The sequence below is a fragment of the Periplaneta americana genome, chromosome 2 (genome assembly GCF_040183065.1).
Source record: "Periplaneta americana isolate PAMFEO1 chromosome 2, P.americana_PAMFEO1_priV1, whole genome shotgun sequence".
NCBI classification, from domain to species: Eukaryota; Metazoa; Arthropoda; class Insecta; order Blattodea; family Blattidae; genus Periplaneta; species Periplaneta americana.
In genome coordinates this window covers 185,426,760-185,449,021 of record NC_091118.1, presented here as the reverse complement: position 1 = coordinate 185,449,021, position 22,262 = coordinate 185,426,760, and the positions used below count along the sequence as shown (strand labels likewise).

The window sequence follows — 22,262 nt, the reverse complement described above, 5'->3', positions numbered from 1 at the left end:
ACGAGAGGTCTGAGATCTACCGATAAATCCACGAGCGAAGCGAGTGGATTTATCTGGGAAATCTCAGACCTCGAGTGACATTTATTAGGACTATTTCGTGAATAAAATAAAAATTTAAATAATATATCCCTAAAATTCGATCACAAAATGTTAATAATTGTATATTAACGAATACGTGACCTATTCAGTCATTGTGAAGTTGAAATACTCGTAGATGAATATCGATTATTGCAATAAAGAAATTCGATGTTATTATTCAGTAATGCCAATTGCGAAAAGCGAAATACAGGTTTAACATTGTTAATTACATGTACTGCACATTTCTCTTATTAGGCCTATTATAACAAATACATTTTCATTATCTGCTGAAATCATAATTTAATTTAACAGTAACAGTGGGGACAGCTATATACCAATGCTTATGTATTCACAGTGAGACATGTTGCTACACAGTGAAGCCATCTCTGTATAGATAGGCCTAATTAAAACACGAATTTTATTACGCCATACGAAAGGCAGTTTGATCAAAGACATTATTGCTATGCAAGGTCTTTGAGTTTGATATGCGATGATGTTACATAAATTTGAACGTCTATTAATTGTTTAATTTCAATACAAATGTTATAGGCTACAATTTTATAGGTTACGTTAGGCCTACCTGTGGAAACAGGACCAATGTCAGCTGTGCCTTGTTTCGACCGTTACTTACAATGAGTGCTACACGAAAGCATTTTTTATAGCTAGACAAACGCATTCTCGCTGTAGTGTGTAACGGAACTAAAGCTGCATCTACACAGTTCAGTATTCCAATCGCGTATGCGTACAATCTGGGAAGAATATAATCAAGTTTAAAAGGTACGTTCAATTAAGATGTATAAATATTTTGTGTCTACATGGTGCGCCGTTTTGAACGTGGTCTTCACTGCGTAAATATATTAATTAATATTAAATATCAATCTTGCATTCATTGCTTTAAAGTAGAAAGAAAAGTTTAACCGTGTAGTTGCATCTCAATGTATTCATGATCATCAATTTACGGGGAAACAGTTGGCGACAACGACTAAACAAAAGAACGACCATGCGATAAATTGATAGCGATAAATTTAGCTGCAGAAATTATCGCAAAGTCTGACTGTGATTGGTTGGAATTCAAAATTTCATTACACTTCATTGGTCGAAAATGGAATGACGTTCATATAAACGAAATGGTCAACAGTAATCTCACTAGAGGTTTTGATTTATCTAGAGAAAATCAAAACTCGAGTGGGATTTAATTGACTATTACACGATTAGAAAGAAGTATATAAAGATTAAAAGTAACGGAGTACTCCACTACAATAATATTATATTATGCAACGAGCCTATAATGATAGCAATTAAGAAGCGAGTATGGATGTTTATGAAACGAGCGCAAGCGAGTTTCATAATTTTCATACGAGCTTCTTAATTACCATTATAGGCGAGTTTCATACGACTTTTTATGCTCGACCATATTTCTAACTTGAAATTATTCATTTTATTTGTATCTAACTGACCTTGAGCAATACCTCGTAAATTGTGAGATGTGCGCAGACGCGAAAGTATTGATTTTTTCCGAGGAACAGATGTCCACATTGACCTTGATAGCCTATAAGAACCTACAGAGTAAACTAAATATTAACTTCGATATAACATTGAAATTAAATTAGACATTGAAAAACGAGATGACAAATTGAATTTATTTGAATATTATTTACAATTAACGCTAATTATTATAATAACAGAACATAACCTTCTGCGACAGTATTGGATTTCCAGCCTCCGTGACTTTTCGCTAATTCTCTTTCGATTGCATATCCGAGAATAATCGATACTTGCGGTTTTATAACTGTACAAAGCTGACTTGTCATTGGCTGAGGTTTTATAACGGTACAAAGCTGACTTGTCATTGGCTGAACACCTGTACTTTAATGAGTAGGTGTACTTTAATGACATGCATTAAAGGACTGCTACCAGGTGTATAATTACTACATTTCGGCATGGTCGAGCATAAAATATTAATTGACTTACGAAAATACAACTGTCTTCAAATGTATTATTGTACCATCTCAGCATTACAAATATTACGCTAGATGCATGCTAGATGGCAGTAGTGTGTTATGATTAGCTATTATCTTGCTATCAGTTGTGCCAACTATGGAATCTTCATTGAACTCTGTAGACGATTACTAGCAATGCCTTCTCGATCTAGATCACGATGGCAGTGTTACTGGTCAAGAAGGCTTTGTTGATTCAGTTTCATTTTTATTAAAACAGTTGCATTCCACTTCAATTATCCGGATCCCAGTAATCAACGTCACTTGACAGATGATTTTCAATAAATCTTAATATTAATCTCCGATACGTGACTATCCATAATATCATATAGCAGAAGCTATAACATAACCTAAATAATATATACGAGTGTTAGAAAAGTTTTAATTAACGAGGATGACATAAAAAATGAACATTAATTTTAAAAGGAATAATCATTGAATGTACAATTTTCAAGTTTGAATGTTTTAGTGGTTGGTGGTTCAGTTGATGTTATATTGGACGTGTGCGTAAAAGAAGTGGAGCTCGTTGATGTAGGCCTACATGGTGTATTCCTCAACTTATTCAGGATTTACGAATGGTGCTCTTCATTTATTTGTAAATAGGATTTCAGGGAAGATGCATAGGTATGACCAGTGATCTTTATTAATTCTTGTTCTTGAATGCCAATACGAGTCATATTTGAAACTGCTGTGCATCGACTAGAGTGGTTTGTAATTTTCTGTTTTTTTTTTTTTTTTTTTACGTCCAGACCAGCACAGTTTGAAATGTTGGCAAACAAAGAAACAAATGCTAGGGACGCGATAAAATTAAACAAATGCTAGGGACGCGATAAAATTAAACAAATGCTAGGAACGCGATAAAATTAAACAAATGCTAGGGACGCGATAAAATTAAACAAATGCTAGGGACGCGATAAAATTAAACAAATGTTAGGGACGCGATAAAATTAAAGAAATGCTAGGGACGCGATAAAATTAAAGAAATGCTAGGGACGCGATAAAAATTAAACAAATGCTAAGGACGCGATAAAATTAAACAAATGCTAGGAACGCGATAAAATTGTGCGATAAGCAGCCATGATTGGTTGAAATACGTCCTTTCGTACCGTTTTATTGGTCAAAGGTAGTATGACGTAGTAAAAGTGTGATAGTCTCCAAAAATGCCGAAGTTACTCCAAATCTACCATACTTTTGAAGAATTTTCCCCAACTGGCATAACTGTTATTATTCGCCTTATTATATTTAACCACGGAGTAAGCCCTAATCTATACTAATAATAAATCTGTAGCCGAAATTTTTCTGGTAATTTTCGATTTTCCAAAAATAATTGGTGTTAACATGTATAATTAACCATCCTGAAACCGAAAATCGCTTTTTTGAAATTTTTGTCTGTCTGTCTGGATATTTGTCACCTTTTCACGCGATAATGGCTGAACCGATTTATATGAAAATTTGAATATAAATTAAATTCGTTGTAACTTAGATTTTAGGCTATATGGCATTCAAAATACTTTATTTAAAAGAGGGGTTATAAGGGTGCCTGAATTAAATAAATCGAAATATCTCGCTTATTATTGATTTTTGCGAAAAATGTTACATGACAAAAGTTTCTTTAAAAATGATTTCCGATAAGTTTTATTCTTTACAAAATTTTGATAGGACTGATATTTAATGAGATAAATGAGTTTTAAAAATTAAAATAACGCCATCTAAGACGGTGCAATGAATTAAGAACAAATGACTTCGTCTATAAGAGGCCTTGGACATCAACAATCGAAAGCTATTAAACATAGCCTACAGAGAATGTTTCTGTGTTTGTATGAAGTAATATCAGAAGCTAAATTAACCGATTTGCATAATTAATTATTATTTCACCATTCGAAAGTGTAGTTTCTCTAGATGGACATAATGTTATAATGTTATTACAGTAACGTCTGAGTAAATCGAGGACAGGTAAGATTAAAATAGCTTCTTATGCACAGAAAATTTGATTAAAATAATATTTATGTACACTCATTTTAATCTCAGAGAATTAACGAACAACGAGAGTGTATTGATTTATTGTGCAGTAATAGTACGCTAGCTTGGCAATCCATTATTTTATAATTCATATTTTAACTATGCTCAATTGAATCGTGTTAAAATACATAAAATATATATGCAATAAATGCAATGCAAAAAAAATTGGGTAATGAGCGAAGCAGATTATCTTGCGCTGTTGTAAAAGTTGTTCCCTGGATCAAACGTCCTATTTTAATTATGTAATTACTTTATATTTATTTCTAACAGGTGCAGCGGAGCGCACGAGTACGGCTAGTTTATCTAATATAATAGTAGACCTACGTGTTAGTTTTTGTTATTTTTCTCCTTTGGACTTGGGTGATTTACATTTTCAAAGAAAGTGTATTAATTCAAATATAAATAAATGTAGCCTATTATTTAAGCGCACCGATAACGGTTAGACTATTTAATTTACATACGTGATAATTCAAGCTAGGTCACATACACTTATCTACTTATTTTCGTATGTATGTTTCAGAATAATAAGAACACCTACGCTACTGATAGGCTATAGTGTTTATACCTTCACACCTTCAGTAATTACTAAGTTCTACAAAAGTAAAAAAAAAAAAAACTCTATTTTCACTGCCCGGATTTAGGAGGCGAGGAAAAAAACAGGGCATAGCCCGTCTCGCCCCAGAATTGACCGACTCGTCCCGACGTAATTTTCGGTGCGTTAATGCAGTAGTCCAACTCGTCCCGACCTAATTTTCGGCGCGTTAATCCTATAGCCCAACTCGTATTGGGTGTGTAAGACGGTATGGCATAGTTGCGCCCCGCGGTCAATTGGGAGGCCTAGGCATGGCATAATTGCGCCCCGAAGAAATCAGGTAGTAGAAGGGACATGGCATAGTTGCGCCCCGAAGAAATCAGGTAGCAGAAGGGACATGGCATAGTTTCGCCTCGATGGGCATAGTACACACGAAAGTGATTGTCATAATATAAACAAATTACTTACAAATATTACAGTGATAGCTGCATTGAAATCAGGTAGGCCTAGCATATGATCAATTTTACTATTTAAAATAACACTTTTTTATCGATCACACACAATAAATGAACTGCATTTTTTGTTTGTACATTGATATCTTAACCCTACGGTACAGGATTTCGAAAATTGAAACTTAGAACCATTGTGAATTATTATTAACTCTTCACCCTTTTCACTAAACTTAACATTCATTTTAAATTAACCTCACTATACGCCGCAGACGGTGTGAAAATCATTAATAAAATGTCAAAGACTGCTAAGCCCCATATTCCAACTGCTCACTCATTTGAATATGTCTGTTAATAAAGTACCTCCAACTTCATGGTGTTCATTTTAACGGTAGGCTATTGATAATCACTGCATAAATAGTAGAAAAACAGTTAATAAAGTACTGCCAACTTCATGGTGTTCATTTAACGGTAGGCTATTGATAATCACTGCATAAACAGTAGAAAAACAGTTAATAAAGTACTGCCAACTTCATGGTGTTCATTTTAACGGTAGGCTATCGATAATCACTGCATAAACAGTAGAAAAACAGTTAATAAAATACTGCCAACTTCATGGTGTTCATTTTAACGGTAGGCTACCGATAATCACTGCATAAACAGTAGAAAAACAGTTAATAAAATACTGCCAACTTCATGGTGTTCATTTTAACGGTAGGCTACCGATAATCACTGCATAAACAGTAGAAAAACAGTTAATAAAATACTGCCAACTTCATGGTGTTCATTTTAACGGTAGGCTACCGATAATCACTGCATAAACAGTAGAAAAACAGTTAATAAAATACTGCCAACTTCATGGAGTTCATTTTAACGGTATCGATAATGAATATTAAATCGCATAAGAAATCAATAAGGTTGGTTGATTACGAGGCTCGAGTTTCCGTAGTGTCTTTTTCTCTACCTATTTCATCGGGGCGCAACTATGCCATCCACTTTTCTCTACCTGATGGGAACGGGGCGCAACTGTGCCCACAAAACAGGGACCCTTTTTTTATCTGCTGCATTTTATCTGACCGTGGGGCGCAACTATGCTCTGCCCGTGTAAGAAGAGGTGAAACCAGGTAAAGACAAAATATTTCCTTCCACTTTGTGCAGACTTGGGACTGCGCAAACATTTTGCAGGTTGGTGTGGTTAAAAAGTTTGTCTTTCATGAGTAAAATGGTGTCAGTTTTATAAAAAATGCCATCAAATAATGAAATTACTTAAAAATAAATAAGTCACATACTTAAAAGTAAACAAGGTCTCATTTTAACTGTAACTGTGTGACATTATCCTTACAAATTACAGGCGTGAGTATCCGTCATACTTGACCATGTACTTTTCTGATAAATCCAACTTTTTGCGGATATGAAGAGAATGTTTAAAAGGATAATTTATGCTTTTACACTTAACATGGGTATCTGATTGAAAGTCAAGTAGAGTTTTTATAAAAGTGTCTGTAGAAGGGCATGGAAAGTAGAAAGCATTGGCAAGGTGTGAGTGAAAGGGTTCACAAGTATGTAGTTTTGGTCAGTGCAGAAAAATCAGCCCATATTGTCGGTGGGAATAAAGAAAACGGAAACAATTGTTCGTCAAATACTCTTTATTCCGCTGACTCAAGATTTCACTCATTTGCGACATGTTGTGTTGAGTAGGTACTGATATGGCAATTCTGTGTTTCTGTATTTCCTGTAACACTAACACCCACACATCGCCATCTTTCGCAGTGTGGCCAATAGTCGGTACATGCGAATTGGTTTACACCGTGAACATTTCACTCAGTCGTGTATACGAGTAGTCGATGCACGAGAATTGGAAATATATTTAAGCCGGGGACGAGACGGGTTCCTGGATTAACGAAACATATTTCAGCCGGGGACGAGACGGGTTGTTTATTTACAGACCGGTGACGAGAGGTGCTTCGCCGAAAAAGAGATTTCTCAGAAATTTCTAGAAGTGGTACACAAACAAAAGCAATTAGGGTCTGTTGGACAGTCGGGCATGTTGGACACTTTGTACTTTAACGTGTTACCTCGCCACTTGTGGGCACCACATTCTGCTAGAAGTCAATGACGAAAGTAGCCCCACTCGTGGCTACTTCCGTCATTGACTTCCAGCAGAAAGTTGTGCCAACAAGTGGCGAGGTAACACGTTAAAGTACAAAGTGTCCAACATGCCCGACTGTCCAACAGACCCTAATTTACCCTATACAATGAAGATTCAAATAGTCCATGAAGAAGAACTGTACATTTTGTATGGAAGGAGAAATTATTTCCTCGGAAAAATTAATAATCAATAGAATTACTTTTAGCCTTTCGTTACGACTTCAGTGTAAGATTTTAGATAGGGAAGAGATAGGTAATAAAATTATGGGTCATTCTGCAGTTATAAACTTTGTCATACGTAGGTCTAGATGAATATTCACAGAGGCAGCTAGATTTACAATCTCTTCAGATGGCTGATTTTACTCTATTGCTGACTAGTTGACAAGAAAGGAATTTACATGTAATCATCATCGTCATCATCATCATCATCATCGTGATTATTCAAGATCATACAAGCAAACGTTCTGATGGGGGCAGATAAAAAACTTAAATTTTTTTCTTCCGCCATGTTAATAATGTCAAAAGAAGTACTTATACAAATTTTGGCCACTCGACCGCAATTACGAGAGCCGTAAAAAAATAAGTTCGCCAGGAGCCGCTAACAGAAAAAAAAACACAATTTCATTGGACAAATTTATTGGAACGGACACAGCAATTGTTGAGCTATTTTTCAACATATTTTCCATCGGAACTGAGGCATTTCCCATATCATTGGATCGACAGAGAGAGGTGCAGACGCAGTCAAACGCTGGTTGCGATCTGAGGCGGTTGACTTCTACGACACAAAAATTGATCCCATGGTATGACAAATATCTCAATTTCAGTGGGGGATATGTTGACAAATAGCGCAACAATTGCTGTATCTGTTTCAATAAATATTTCTAATCAATTGTGCTTTTTTTCTATAAACAGCCCCAGGGAAAATCACTTTCTGGACGGCCTCGTAATTGCGGTCGAGTGGCCAAAATTTGTATAAGCACTTCTTTTGACATTATTAACATGGTGGAAGAAAAAAATTTAACTTTATCTGCCCCCATCAGAACGTTTGCGACCAGGTGGTCCGTATCGGCACACAAATGAAAGAAATCGTTACTTAATACGTTTTAAAGGTCTTCATAGTGTCCTCTTTCCTCCGGATCTGTAATTCAAAATTTGTAGAGAGATTTTTTTCCGGCATTCGTTCTTAGTATATATTGTAACAAGTTTTGCTTGTAAATGTCTGATTCTTTCCAAAAAAAAAAAAACATTATTGATTATTGTAAAAAACACCATACGTATAATTATGTTATAGGGGTGGAAATTTTCAATGGTTTTCTTAAAACAACCATAGTCCAAAGACTTCTTTTGTGAAAACAGTTAATGTCCAGCCAGGACGATGGTAGCATTTACAAATATCCAATTCATATCATCTTCAAACATTTATCCATATAATTTTGAACTGTAGTAGACTGGTAGTAGCCTAGTGCTTCTTACGTACGCGGCAAAAAACCAACTCTGAGAAAAATAATTTGCACGCGAACTGTTGTATTAGTTATGGAGTCAGCTTTAGGTGCAGAAGTAACCACATAGAAGAAACGTAGGCAACGGCAGTAGAAGAAACAGTATATAATAAAGAAAAATAATCTTGAAGGAGAGGCACACTTCAGCTACAACAGAGTATTTGTTCATAAAACCACTATAGCTATCTCAAATTAATTATAATTCTTTACATATTGCGTATAGATTGAATTGAATTACAGTAGCTCATAAATTAAGTTACTGTTTTTTCGTATAGGCTTTATTTCAAATTAAATAAACATGTATACTAGTTGTTAAAATTTATTGAAGAATGTTGCTGGAGAATCTTTAGTGTATTTTAAATATTCATAATTTAAAATGTAGGCCTATGTCGCTATTGTATTGATTAAGTTTGATTGAGTGGAATAGAAGGACTTATGACCGTAACTCTGCCAGCGAAAATAAAACATTCTATTCTATTCTCCACAGTTACCTACATTTACACATGTATTTATATGAGGCAATTTAAATTATAAATGTACTTCAGTTTTTCTAAGTTTCTACAATACCTTAAGAAATGGCATGATGAGTTTCATATTTGAAGTGTCTTTTTTTGTTTTTCCTGAAAATTTATGTTTTTGGACTACGGTTGTTTTTTTTTTTCAAAAAACCCTTCATTTAATCTTCTTTTCGGAGTATCGAAATTTCGCTACCATAGACTAAAGTTAGAACTACTCAGGTGTTGTATACTTCAAGACTTGCTCTGGTTTCAATCTGATTGGGTTTCAAAATTTGATTGCATGTGCCTAATATTTATTGGTACATAGTTTGGTTTCGAATGTGACTTTTTAGATATTGTAAAACTTGTTATAACCGTATTATAAAACACTAAAAAGTATTAAGATCTACACCAATTTTGAAAGCAGTTTATTTGTTTATTTATTTGTTTATTTATTTATTTATCTACTAGCCGTTCCCGTGCGCTCCGCTGCACCCGTTAGAAATAAATATAAAGTAATTACATAATTAAAATAGGACGTTTGATCCAGGGAACATTCGTGTTGATAGGAGGATAAATCGTTTAATATGTTACTTAATTTAAATTGTATTTAAATAATTAAAATGCGGTCATTTTGGTCCAGAGAGCACTCATTTGGTGCAATGACAATTCCTTTAACATGTTTCTTAATTGTTATTACATGCAACCATAGTTTAAGGAAGATTGGCATATCATTTAGTTTTAATTTGTATACTTTATATTACTTGCTATATGTTTCAGAAGTTACTGTAATAACATTGTAGAATTATGTCCATCTAGAGAAGCTACACTTTCCAATGGTCAAATAATAATTAAACAATTAAGCAGCTTCCGATATTACTTCGTACAAACACAGAAACATTCTCTTAGGCTATGTTTAATAGCTTTCGATTGTTGTTGTCCAAGGCCCCTTATAGACGAAGTCATTTGTTTTTATTTCAGTACAGCGCCTTAGATGGCGTTTTTATTGTAATTTTAAAACTCATTTATCTCATTAAATATCAGTCCTATCAAAATTTTGTACAGAATAAAACTTATCGGAAATTTTCTTAAAGAAACTTTTGTTATGTAACATTTTTCACAAAAATCAATAATAAGCGAGATATTTCGATTTATTTAATTGAGGCCCCCTTATAACCCCCCTTTTAAATGTAGTATTTTGAATGCCATATAGCCTAAAATCTAAGTTACAACGAACTTAATTTATATTCAAATGTTCATATAAATCGGTTCAGCCATTATCGCGTGAAAAGGTAACAAACATCCAGACAGACAGACATTACAAACAAAAATTTCAAAAAAGCGATTTTCGGTTTCAGGATGGTTAATTATACATGTTAACACCAATTATTTTTGGAAAATCGAAAATTACCAGAAAAATTTTGGCTACAGATTTATTATTAATATAGATTTATTTATTTATTTATTTATTTATTTATTTATTTATTTATTTATTTATTCAGTTATAGTAAATAATATTAGAACTTATTATATTGCAAGATGAGTAAGAAGTACTGAACACTGGTTGTCGTTACAAAAACCGGGCTTCGAATCTCTCTATGTAAAATGCACGCGTGTAAACATCGCACACTATGATTCCCGAGCTAATTCGAGGTGGGACTTAGTCTCTGAACAGCGACTAATTTCTGTGTCAAAGGATGTACATATTTTGAATGATTAAATTAAATTAAATTAAATTAAATCCATGGCGCGATAGCCCATGAAGGGCTGAGGCCGACCAGCCGGCTGCTGTTCTCACGTCCAGATGTCTCAACAGAAGTGAACGTTCGTCCAATCAGAAAGCAAGTATCGTGTGTTTAGCACGATGATTTCCCCCCGCCGTTTCAATATGAGGTCCTTTCCTAATTTGAGACCCCTGTATATTTTTTTTAAGCGGGTGTTGAAATCTATTGAACTGTAACATGAAACAGCTGCCATTTTAAGAAACCGAAGTCTCGCACAACTTACACGACATGTTTTGTGGCAGTTTAATTAAATTTGCATTATTATAGTTTTCTGATTTGATCTTTTCATTTGGATATAGAGTTATAAAGGTAAAGAAAAAGCATTTTTACATTATACTTGTGACTACTAGAATATACAAAGTACATAATAGTTGGTACTAAATTTATTGGGCGCTGAAGATAACTTTTTTGTAATGTAATACGAGACACTAGCTGTATTCTAATATGAGACAAGGTCCCATTTTAATACAAATTAGTTCGTTTACACAACAGATTTGAATAGTGTTATAATTGAAATTTGTATTATGTGCATTAATGTAAGACTGTTGAATTTCTGTGCATATCTCTTTTTGTCATTAATTGTATAATTTTTTAACGCATTTTAAAAAATACGTATGTGTTTTTGCGTCATAATGTATCGTTTGGAGCACAGAAAATATTGTTTGAACAAATAATTGAAGGGTCTCATGATGAACCAATTTTCAAAACACAAGATTTGCTAATATTTTTATAATCTCTAGTTTAAAAAATGTTTCAACATTACGGTTATGAAAGTATGATTTTTTTTTTTACTAAAATAGTCATTGAATAATAAATGAATACAATTTTATTTTTTTAAACTCTAGGTTTTTTTACCATTTTTTCAAACGGATCTCATATTCGAAATCTTTACCCTATAGCTGGTTTTCGTAACCAGATTTTGCTACGTATCATAGCTTCCCAAATCCATCTCGATACACTGGACGAACATCCATGAGAAAATTCCCTCCCCATGTTAAATGATAGACCATGAAAATGAACTATAGACAGTAATATAATTCACAACATTATAAAAAAAAAACTAAATTTTGCGGAACGCATAAAACTCATGAGATGGTATATAATCTTCATGAAATTGATTATTTATTTTTAGTCAGTGGCGGGCAAAATGTAAGGAACAATTGATGCAGCCTGCAGGACAACAAAATGACAAGGTGGGGAGAACAAGAAATACAAGTCCACATCTGTGGAGTAACGGTCAGCGCGTCTGGCCGCGAAACCAGGTGGCCCGGGTTCGAATCCCGGTCGGGGCAAGTTACCTGGTTTCCCTCAACCCAATACGAGCAAATGCTGGGTAACTTTCGGTGCTGGACCCCGGACTCATTTCACCGACATTATCACCTTCATTTCATTCAGACGCTAAATAACCTAGATGTTGATACAGCGTCGTAAAATAACCCAATATAAGAAATACAGCACTGATGTCTACGGTTGGTCTTGTTTCTCGCTCGGGGAGCAGCCTTACTTAACGACGCCTACAGAATTTGTTTTGTGTTGTAACACACATTTTGCCCACTTGTGTTCGGCAGAATATAAATGTAGTATTTTTGTCAGGTCTATGGCGACTTACCATACGAACTAATAAGATTAATTATTCCTGATGAAAGAACTAGTAAATTGTTTCGAAACTTTGGAGATATGTTCCAAAACATTTTCTTAAAATTTCTGATCTCAAAATGCGTTTTCTAAAGAGATATTTACAAACAGTGAAACGTTATTTATCAGAACGATTGCTCTTCTTAATCCCTGGACCATAATAATTTGATGGATTTATTAATTTGTCCTACAGAATAATATCTATAATATTGACAATTAATATTAGAGGAGAGAAATTCGCTCCGGCGCCGGGGATCGAACCCGGGTTCTTGGTTCGACGTACCAAGCGCTCTGACCACTGAGCTACGCCGAATTCACAAATATTAATTGTCAATATTACAGATATTATTCTGTAGGACAAATTAATAAATCTATAATATATGTTGACATTTATGTCCGATGTCAACTACCATTATACTAGGGGCGCATATAACTGCGGAATCCCGGCCAAACAAGTCACTCAGCTGAGTGCGCCCCTAGTATAACGGCAGTTGACATTGGACATAAGTGTCAACATATATGCCTAACTTGGAGTCAGGCCACAAAGGGAAACATTGAAGGAGAGGAATTCGATCCGGTGCTGTGGATTTAATTCGGCGTAGCTCAGTGGTCAGAGCGCTTGGTACGTAGGACCAAGGAACCGGGTTCGATCCCCCGCGCCGGAGCGAATTTTTCTCCTCTAATATTAATTGTCAATATTACAGATATTATTCTGTAGGACAAATTAATAAATCCATAATATTCTTACAGCTAGCAGTGCATATAACTGCGGAATCCCGGCCAAACAAGTCACTCAGCTGAGTGCGCTCCTAGTATAATGGGAATTGACATCGGACATAAACGTCAACATATATGCGTAACTTGGAGTCAGGCCACAAAGGGAAACATTGGAGAGGAATTCGATCCGGTGCTGTGGATTGAATTCGGCGTAGCTCAGTGGTCAGAGCGCTTGGTACGCAGAACCAAGAACCCGGGTTCGATCCCCGGCACCGGAGCGAATTTTTCTCCTTTAATATTAATCATAATTTTATTATCTAAATAACATCTGGAATTAAATCGTCCTTAAATAATATATTTATGTAGGCTAAACGTTGGTAATATTGTGATACTAATAATACTTTCTGAGAATTTTTTTACAATTTTACTGAGCGAGAGAAGGACCGGTTTTGTCCAGAAACTTGCTCACGAACATCCCCTTAATACGTTGACGCAAAAAACCGATCTTCCTCTCGCTCAGTAAAATTGTAAAATAATTCTCAAAAAGAACTATCATAATATTATTAGTATCACAATATTACCAATCTTTACCCTACGACGTTAATGAAGAACTGAATATTTGATTCCTTTGAACCTACTCACCTGAACAAGTATACAATAGCACAAATGCAAACAGGAGAAGATGCCTAAGAGCCATTTTCTTTCCTGTGTCCTCTAGCAGTCTCAATAGACTAACAATAGAGACTTAGTTACTTCTATGCCTTTTATGTGAACAGTTTGTGGGGGTACTCTCAAAAGTAAGTTGAATAATTCAGGCAAACATAACGGGTATGCGATACTGTTCTTGTCTTGGCATTATGCAAATTTGTATTGGAAGATCTTATTATCAAGTTGGAAGTAGAAAATAATACATATCTTTGTTTTAAGCCACCCACAGCACTTTATTAAGATAGATTAACAGTTACCTTGTGGTTCTGTCACGTTGTCATGTTTGCAGTGGTGAAGTTTTCTTCTTACTATCGTATATTTTTGTGCTTATTAACCCGTAAAAAAATATGCACGCTACGTATGTATCCCATTACATAATCTAGCACGACGTCACTTTTACATTGGAGGATTCTTTTACTTTTACAGTATTAAGCTCAGGGGAATCACTCGAATGATGACTAAAGGAAGTTGCAATCATTTTCTTATAGAGTAAAGGGGGTAATTTGAATTATTTCAGACATTTTCATATTTTTCTTGGGATTTATTTACAAAATGTATCAAAATTGCAGCAATTAGTGAAACAAAAAGAAAACAAAACTGATCGAAAGAAACAAATAACTATATTCAATTATACAGTGGCGTTAATAGACAAGAAAGAGCAAGAGCTGGGATTATCTTAATGATTCATAAATCACTACGCTCCTCTATTGATTATTATAAATTTTGGAATGAAAGATTAATAGAAGTTCGAATTAAATTTAGAAGAGGTTTTATGACAGTAATAGGCACCTATGCACCTGTGGAAGGAGATGAAGATAATAGTAAGTTGTTTTACAATCAATTACAAATCATCATCAATAAAGTTAATAAATCAGACATGTTACTTTTATTAGGGGATTTCAATGCAAGAATTGGTAATAATGAAGTTACAGGGCACATTGGAAAACACGGCGAAACACCCTGTAATAATAATGGACAACGACTACGAGATTTTGTGATTTACAATGATCTAAAAGTAATGAATTCTTTCTTTAAACACAAAAATATACACACATATACATGGCAAGCAAGAGGATCACAATCTATTATTGACTATGTCATTTGTAATCAAAAATTGTTTAGCTTCGTTTTAGATGTCAAAGCTTGTAAAGGTCCTGAATTAGAGACAGATCATTATTTAATTGTATCCCCTATTAGAATACCAGCACCATGGCATAAAAGAAATATTAAAAATTCCAAGTAAGAAAGTAATAGGCTTATTTTTAAAGTAGACTTATTGAGAGATGATAGTATTAAATGGCTATATGAATGTAGAATAAAGGAATATCTTCAAAAAATTAAAATCTCGGATAATATAGAGGAAGAATGGAACAACTTGACAGATATTTTAAAAAAGGCTGCATTTGAAAGTATTGGCGTGAAAAGTATTAAGCAGAAGAGAAAAAGAGGCATACTGAAATGGGATGAGGATATCAAGAAGGTGATAAATGATAAGCGAGAAGCATATCTCCGATTTTTACAAACACAAAAACTTGAAGATGAAATTGATTATAAAAGAAAGAGAGCAATTGCAAAACGGGAAACAAGAAAGCGACAAAGAGAGAAATGGTGTGATTTCGTCTCAAGATTAGAAAGAGATTTAACATTACCAAGACCCAAAACTTTCAAAATTTTAAAGAAAATAAATTCGGAGATAAAAGAAAATGTTGTTATAAACCCTATTCCTAACGAATCTCTACTTGTTTACTTAAAAAATATATGGTTTCACAAAAACATCTCTCTTACATTAAAGACTTCCAACAACAACACAACAGATATCATTACTTATGATGAACTCATTGAAGTATATAAACGCTTAAAAAACGGGAAAGCCCCAGGCGAAGATAATTTAAATTTCGAGCTTTTTAAATACGCTGGAGAAGAATTTACCTATAGATTTTTATATGTCTTAAACAATATATGGGCAGGATCACAACCCCCAGAAAGTTGGCAAAAAGCCATTGTAGTACCCATTTATAAGAAAGGAAACAAAAAATTATGTGAAAATTACAGGGGTATAAGTCTTCTCAATTCTGGATATAAGATCTATACAGCCATAATCAAAAATAAACTATCACATCTTTACGAAGACAAAATCACTGAAGAACAGAATGGATTCCGAAAAGGAAGGTCATGTTGTGACAGCTATTTCACCATGAAGATTTTAATTGAAAACCACAGAGAATTTAATATTCCAACCCACCTAGCTTTTATTGATTTCATAAAAGCTTCTGATAGAGTTGATAGAAATAAACTTTTAGAGATTTTACGCTATGATAATGTGCCAAACCAAATAATTCTCTCCATTTATAATTTATATCAACAAAATGAAATTCCCATAGGAACTGAACGCGGAACTACTAGCTGGACTTCCATTAACCAAGGTGTTAGACAAGGGTGCGGTCTTTCCCCTCTGTTGTTTATTATATATATGAACCATATTTTATACATTTGGAGGCAAAGTCATCATGCTGGAATTCAAATTAATCGAAACACAGTTCTCGATACACTAATGTTTGCCGACGATCAGGTTATTATCGCTCAAACAGAGGAAGCTTTACAAAGAGCCATTTATAATTTGCAAATAATCGCCTCAGATTTCAATATGGAAATCTCAAAAGAGAAAACGAAAGTCATGGCATTTTCGGGAGAGAACCCACTTCCAAGTAAGATCATGATAAATAATACTTTAATTGAACGTGTTAATTCATTTAACTATTTAGGTTATAACCTCTCTTACATCACTGATGAAGATATGTCTAACAAAATATCTAAATTTATAAAAATCACTGGCGTAATTAACACCGTCTTCAAATCATCCCATGTTCAGAAACATACAAGGCTAAAGGTACCGTAGTTTCCCCTAACTATGGTCCACAAATGTCACATTTTTCTTTGTATACGAAATACGAAATACGAAAAGCCTTAAATCCCATAAGGGCAACGGCCTCCTACAGGAGAGTGTAGGGTGAGCTGAAGGTCTACTACACTTGGGGAGCCAGTCCAAGAGAGCTTACACTATGCACTTACAAACTAAACACATAAACAAATTATACTAACTTAACACGAAAAACAATACAGACTAAACACATAAATTATGCAAACTAAACATCCACACAAAAATATGCAGACTGAACACATAAATTATAATCTGAACACAACTGTCCACACTGAACACACAACAAAAAGAAAAAGAAAAAATTTTGCACAAACTGAACACATACATAGTCTTAACTCACACACAAACTAAATACACAAAAACCTATACCAATTGCACACATAAATTGTACAGTCTAAACACCCATACTATCTAAACTAAACGCACAAAACGATACAATTGAACACAAAAATTATACTAACTAAATACATGAACTATACCAACTACACACGGGTCAAACTATCCAAACTAAAACACACAAAACCATACAATTGAACACAAAAATTTTACTAACTAAATACATAAACTATATCAACTACACACGGAGTCAAACTATCCAAACTAAAACACACAAAACTATACAATTGAGCACAAAAATTATACTAACTAAATACATGAACTATACCAACTACCCACGGAGTCGAACTATCCAAACTAAAACACACAAAACCATACAATTGAACACAAAAATTATACTAACTAAATACATGAACTATACCAACTACACGCGGAGTCGAACTATCCAAACTAAAACACACAAAACCATACAATTGAACACAAAAATTATACTGAATAAATACCTGGACTATACCAACTACACACAGAGTCAAACTATGCAAACTAAAACACACAAAACCATACAACTGAGCACAAAAGATTATACTAACTAAATACATGAACTATACCAACTACACACGGAGTCAAACTATCCAAACTAAAACACACAAAACCATACTACTGAACACAAAAATTATACTAACTAAATACATGAACTATACCAACTATACACGGAATCAAACTAATCAACTGACACACACAAACATAACTATATAAACAATACACAACTATACACAGTTTACATAGTGTTCATAATTTCTTCCAGTCTTTTCCATGCCTGCCTGTCCCTCGCTGTTCTCGTCCACTGCGCTCCAGTCTCTCTCCGGAAAGCGTCCGACCACCTTCTCCTTGGACGTCTTCTGCTTCTTTTCCCAATGCGTGGGTCCCACATGGTCGAGGCATACGTCCACCTGCTGCAGTCCATCCTACTCACGTGTCCGCCCCATTTCCATTTGAGACGTAGCGCCAGCATCACTGCATCCTGCATACCGCTTCTTATTCGGATGTCGGTGTTCCTTATCCTGTCTTGCAGTCTCAGCTGTAGGACTTTTCTTTTTCTTTGTATATTCAATACTATTTATCCAGATTAAGTGAAATTTTGGCTTCGGACTCTTGTAAGTGTATATTAAATAAATATTGACATGTGTGTTTGAAATTATTTAATTACAAGTGTTGAAAAAATAATAAGCATTGGTACATAGTTGTATTCTGAGTTGCCCAACTATGGTCCACTCATATATTCATGCTTGAAAGCATGAATGGACTATAGCTGGAGCTGTAATTATTCGTAAATCAATAAATTGAGTTTCTAATTTAAGGGTAGAAACATAATCTAGCACAGAAATATTAAAAATAAATGAAAAGTACATGGATTCTTTTTATTAGTACACATTGCATAAATACACAATAAACAAGTGAAATCTGAAAGTCATTTTCCTGCAATAATGAACAACTACACTCACCGGCAAAAATACCGGACTACCTAAAGTTTCTCAATTTTTTTATGAGGTGAGAATCAGAAAACCCATTATGAAATGAAGAAAACATTGCTTCCCAGAAAAAAAACTTATTCATTATCATTTGCGCTATTATTTTCAACGCCAAACAATGGATATAATTAAAAGGTGTAAAAACTTACAAATTGTTTCAATTTTCTTCCAATTGTTCAACTGATTTTGTGGCCACCCAGATGTTACTAATAGCGGATATTGCCTCCCCTCAGTAATTGCCGCTTCTGACTATACATGAAACAACAGCTCCATTGCTCTTCACTTCCAAAACTTTCCCTGGCCAGAATTCCTCCTCATAAGTAACTACCGTATAACTATGTGCCTTTAGCGTTATTTTAACAGATTTCGTCTTTTTTTCCACATCTGACTCACTGTCTGTAAATATGGAGAGTACACCGGAAACATCATAATCTGTATCCAATTCAATTTCATCGCTCTCATAGTCACTTACAGGGACGGTTGTGATCCTTCTACCCTGAAGTTTTCGTTTTACCGGACCATTATTCGTGCTAGTACCATTGATGCTGGAACAGCCTGTTTCTTTATTTACTGGACTATAATGTTAAATGGTGTTTTAGAATATACTGAGATACCGTATTTGCAGAAGTAAATAATCAAATTGTTCACATTTCATTAAAACAAATATTTCAAAATGAAATACAATTATGGTCCACGAAAAATTGTGGTACATAGTTGAGGACTGACTTCTAGCCTTGAGGTTAAACATTTTTCACGCAGAGTCCTTAACCTCTGCCAGTCTAATTATTACGTGGAAGTAAACACTATATAGCCAGGTTTAATTGTACAAACAATCATATCTATAATTTACCAGTTCTACAGAGGAGAACTTAATAAAACAGACAAACACAAACTGAATGATTTCGTGTCTTCACACATTCAATAGAATGATGCACACTGACCTTGTTAAGTATCCATATCATTGTCACGTGTAATGGTAGATAGAAGCATCTATGGGGAACATAATTCCATCACAGTGGCGTCTTAAATGGCAAACACCGAACTCTTGGAGGAATAAATAGTACATAACGCGTTTTGGACCATAGTTGGGTGCCTGGACCATAGTTATGGGAAATTACGGTATAATATAAAACACTAGCTCGACCGGTCCTCACTTACGGTAGCGAGGCATGGACAATCAGAAAAGCTGATGAGCAAAGGCTGACGACAGCTGAAATGAGGTTCATGCGACGAACAGCGGGATGCTCTTTGCTGGAACACCGTAAAAATGTGGACATATTGCAGGAACTAAAAATGGATCCTATAGTTAATTTTGTTCAACAATATCGACTTCAGTGGAAAAAACATGTCGAAAGGATGGATCGCACTAGATGGCCTAAACAGATTCTTACTTATGTACCAAGAGGGAAGACCACGCAAGCGCTGGCATGAGACCGTAACAGAGCCTATGGGGTCTAATACGTGAAGGATATGATGATGATATTTACATTATCGCTAATATTAATGTGAAGTGTTGTACTTACATATTTAAAGAAGCAATATAAATTTTATAATACATCTTGATTACACAACTTTTAACACTGTATCACTTCGGAATATGTATGATAAGACTTTCTTGTGTTAAATTCTAACGTACCGTACCTTGTTTACATGTTTCGACCTTGTGATGTGTTCTGCATAATGTGGAGGTGTTTTGTAATTTTGTTATGGCTGTGATGTGTTCTTTGTAACGTGTTTGAAATGATCTGAAACAATCAATTGCACTGTAATTTTTTTAGGATTCATTATATAAATGTCTAAGGAAAGCGTAGAAAAAATTTGCAATCAAAATCTTTTTTGGACAGTGAGAAAAAAATTACTAACTTCGAAGTCACCCGTTCAAAATAGACATTGACATATAAAAAGTTAATAAGCAACAAACTTTTGTATTTTTCACGTTACATGGGGAGTCAAAGCGAGAGGAATGTTTAGAAAGAATGGAAATTACTTTTAAAAGTGGTTGATATTCAAAACCTGTACCGGTTTGCGAGTTACGGCGAGTTGAATGAGGGGGTTTGCGTGGCGGACTTTCTAATGCAAAACAACAACTTTTATCTGTTAGAACTGCGGTTTCTCATAGAAATCATCGCTCTGATTTCAAATTTGTTTTCAAATACTGATAATAATACAATAATAATACAACACTAATAATAATACAACAACAAATGGCTTTTAAGGAACCCGTAGGATCATTGCCTCCCTCACATAAGCCTGCCTTCGGTCCCTATCCTGTGCAAGATTAATCCAGTCTCTATCATATTCCACCTGCCTCAAATCCATTTAATATTATCCTCCCATCTACGTCTCAGCCTCCCCAAAGGTCTTTTTCCCTCCGGTCTCCCAACTAACTCTCTATATGCTAATAATAATAATAATAATAATAATAATAATAATACCAGATCAATTCAAATAAATTAGGTGCTTTTGCCTTCTCTTCCACCTACACCAGCCGTGGCGAAAACGTCATTGTGCGCCGAGCCACTGTGTAACCTGCAACGTGCATAGCACCTATGGAGGAAGGCGGACACCCGAAGGGGAAGTGAAGGAACTGTCTGACGTATTAACGGACTTCATTTTCCTTATGTCAAGCACTTAAATATAATTTTATGTAGTATAAGGTTACAATGTTTAGTACGTGTAACGAAGAAAGAATTGAACAAGAAAACATATGACATTATCACAACCTACTAACTGTCTTCAGAATGTCTCTGCGACAGAGTTTCAAAATCAGGACTTATGTCACTTACTGCCAGTCGTAGTTGATCACGAAGGTATTTGTCTGTCAGTCGTGATCTAAATTTGGTTTTTACTATTTTCATTGTTGAAAATAATTGTTCACAAACGTAAGTTGTAGCGAACATGGCTTCAACGGAGCAAGCGAAATAACGAAGCTTCGGATATTTATTTTTTGGCAAAGATTGAAAAGTTCAACATTTGTCAATTCCTTACATTTCGCTTTCATTTAACATCACATTGTAAATCTGTGAGTTTAAATTGAAGATCTAACTGCATTATTCGTACATCTGCTGAAAAAGGATCGACGTACAGAGATAATAATAATAATAATAATAATAATAATAATAATACTTCACCTTTTAATGTTTCATGAGTGGCATGTAGTATAATGCCGTTTTATGTTGTACAACCGTTTTCCTCGTAATACTTGCGAACAAATCATACATTTAATATTCTCATCATATTGCCAGCAAAAAGATGCGTTTTCCCATCCTACTTGAAACTTTCGGTTTTGTAGAGGTACATGGTTTCGAGAGAGACATTGGACGATACGCCACTCGCAGGTTAGAGAAAAATACAAGTGGAACGGAGTTTGATTCCTTTTGAGTTAGAGAGTGGGAG

At 34.6% G+C, this 22,262-nt stretch overlaps 1 protein-coding gene and 1 non-coding gene across 2 annotated transcripts in view; both read right to left on the bottom strand.

Moving 5' to 3' along the window:
* Nucleotides 1-14,111, bottom strand: part of LOC138695216 (titin homolog) — a 48,658-nt gene extending 34,547 nt beyond the window's left edge. The window contains exon 1 of the mRNA XM_069819676.1: nucleotides 13,998-14,111. Within this exon, the coding sequence (XP_069675777.1) occupies nucleotides 13,998-14,052 (55 nt within the window). The 5' untranslated portion in view covers nucleotides 14,053-14,111. The remainder of the gene's footprint in view (nucleotides 1-13,997) is intronic.
* On the bottom strand, nucleotides 12,879-12,951 carry TRNAD-GUC (transfer RNA aspartic acid (anticodon GUC)). The gene has a single exon. It is a non-coding gene; the product is annotated as a tRNA-Asp (tRNA).
* Nucleotides 14,112-22,262: the final 8,151 nt, after the last annotated feature.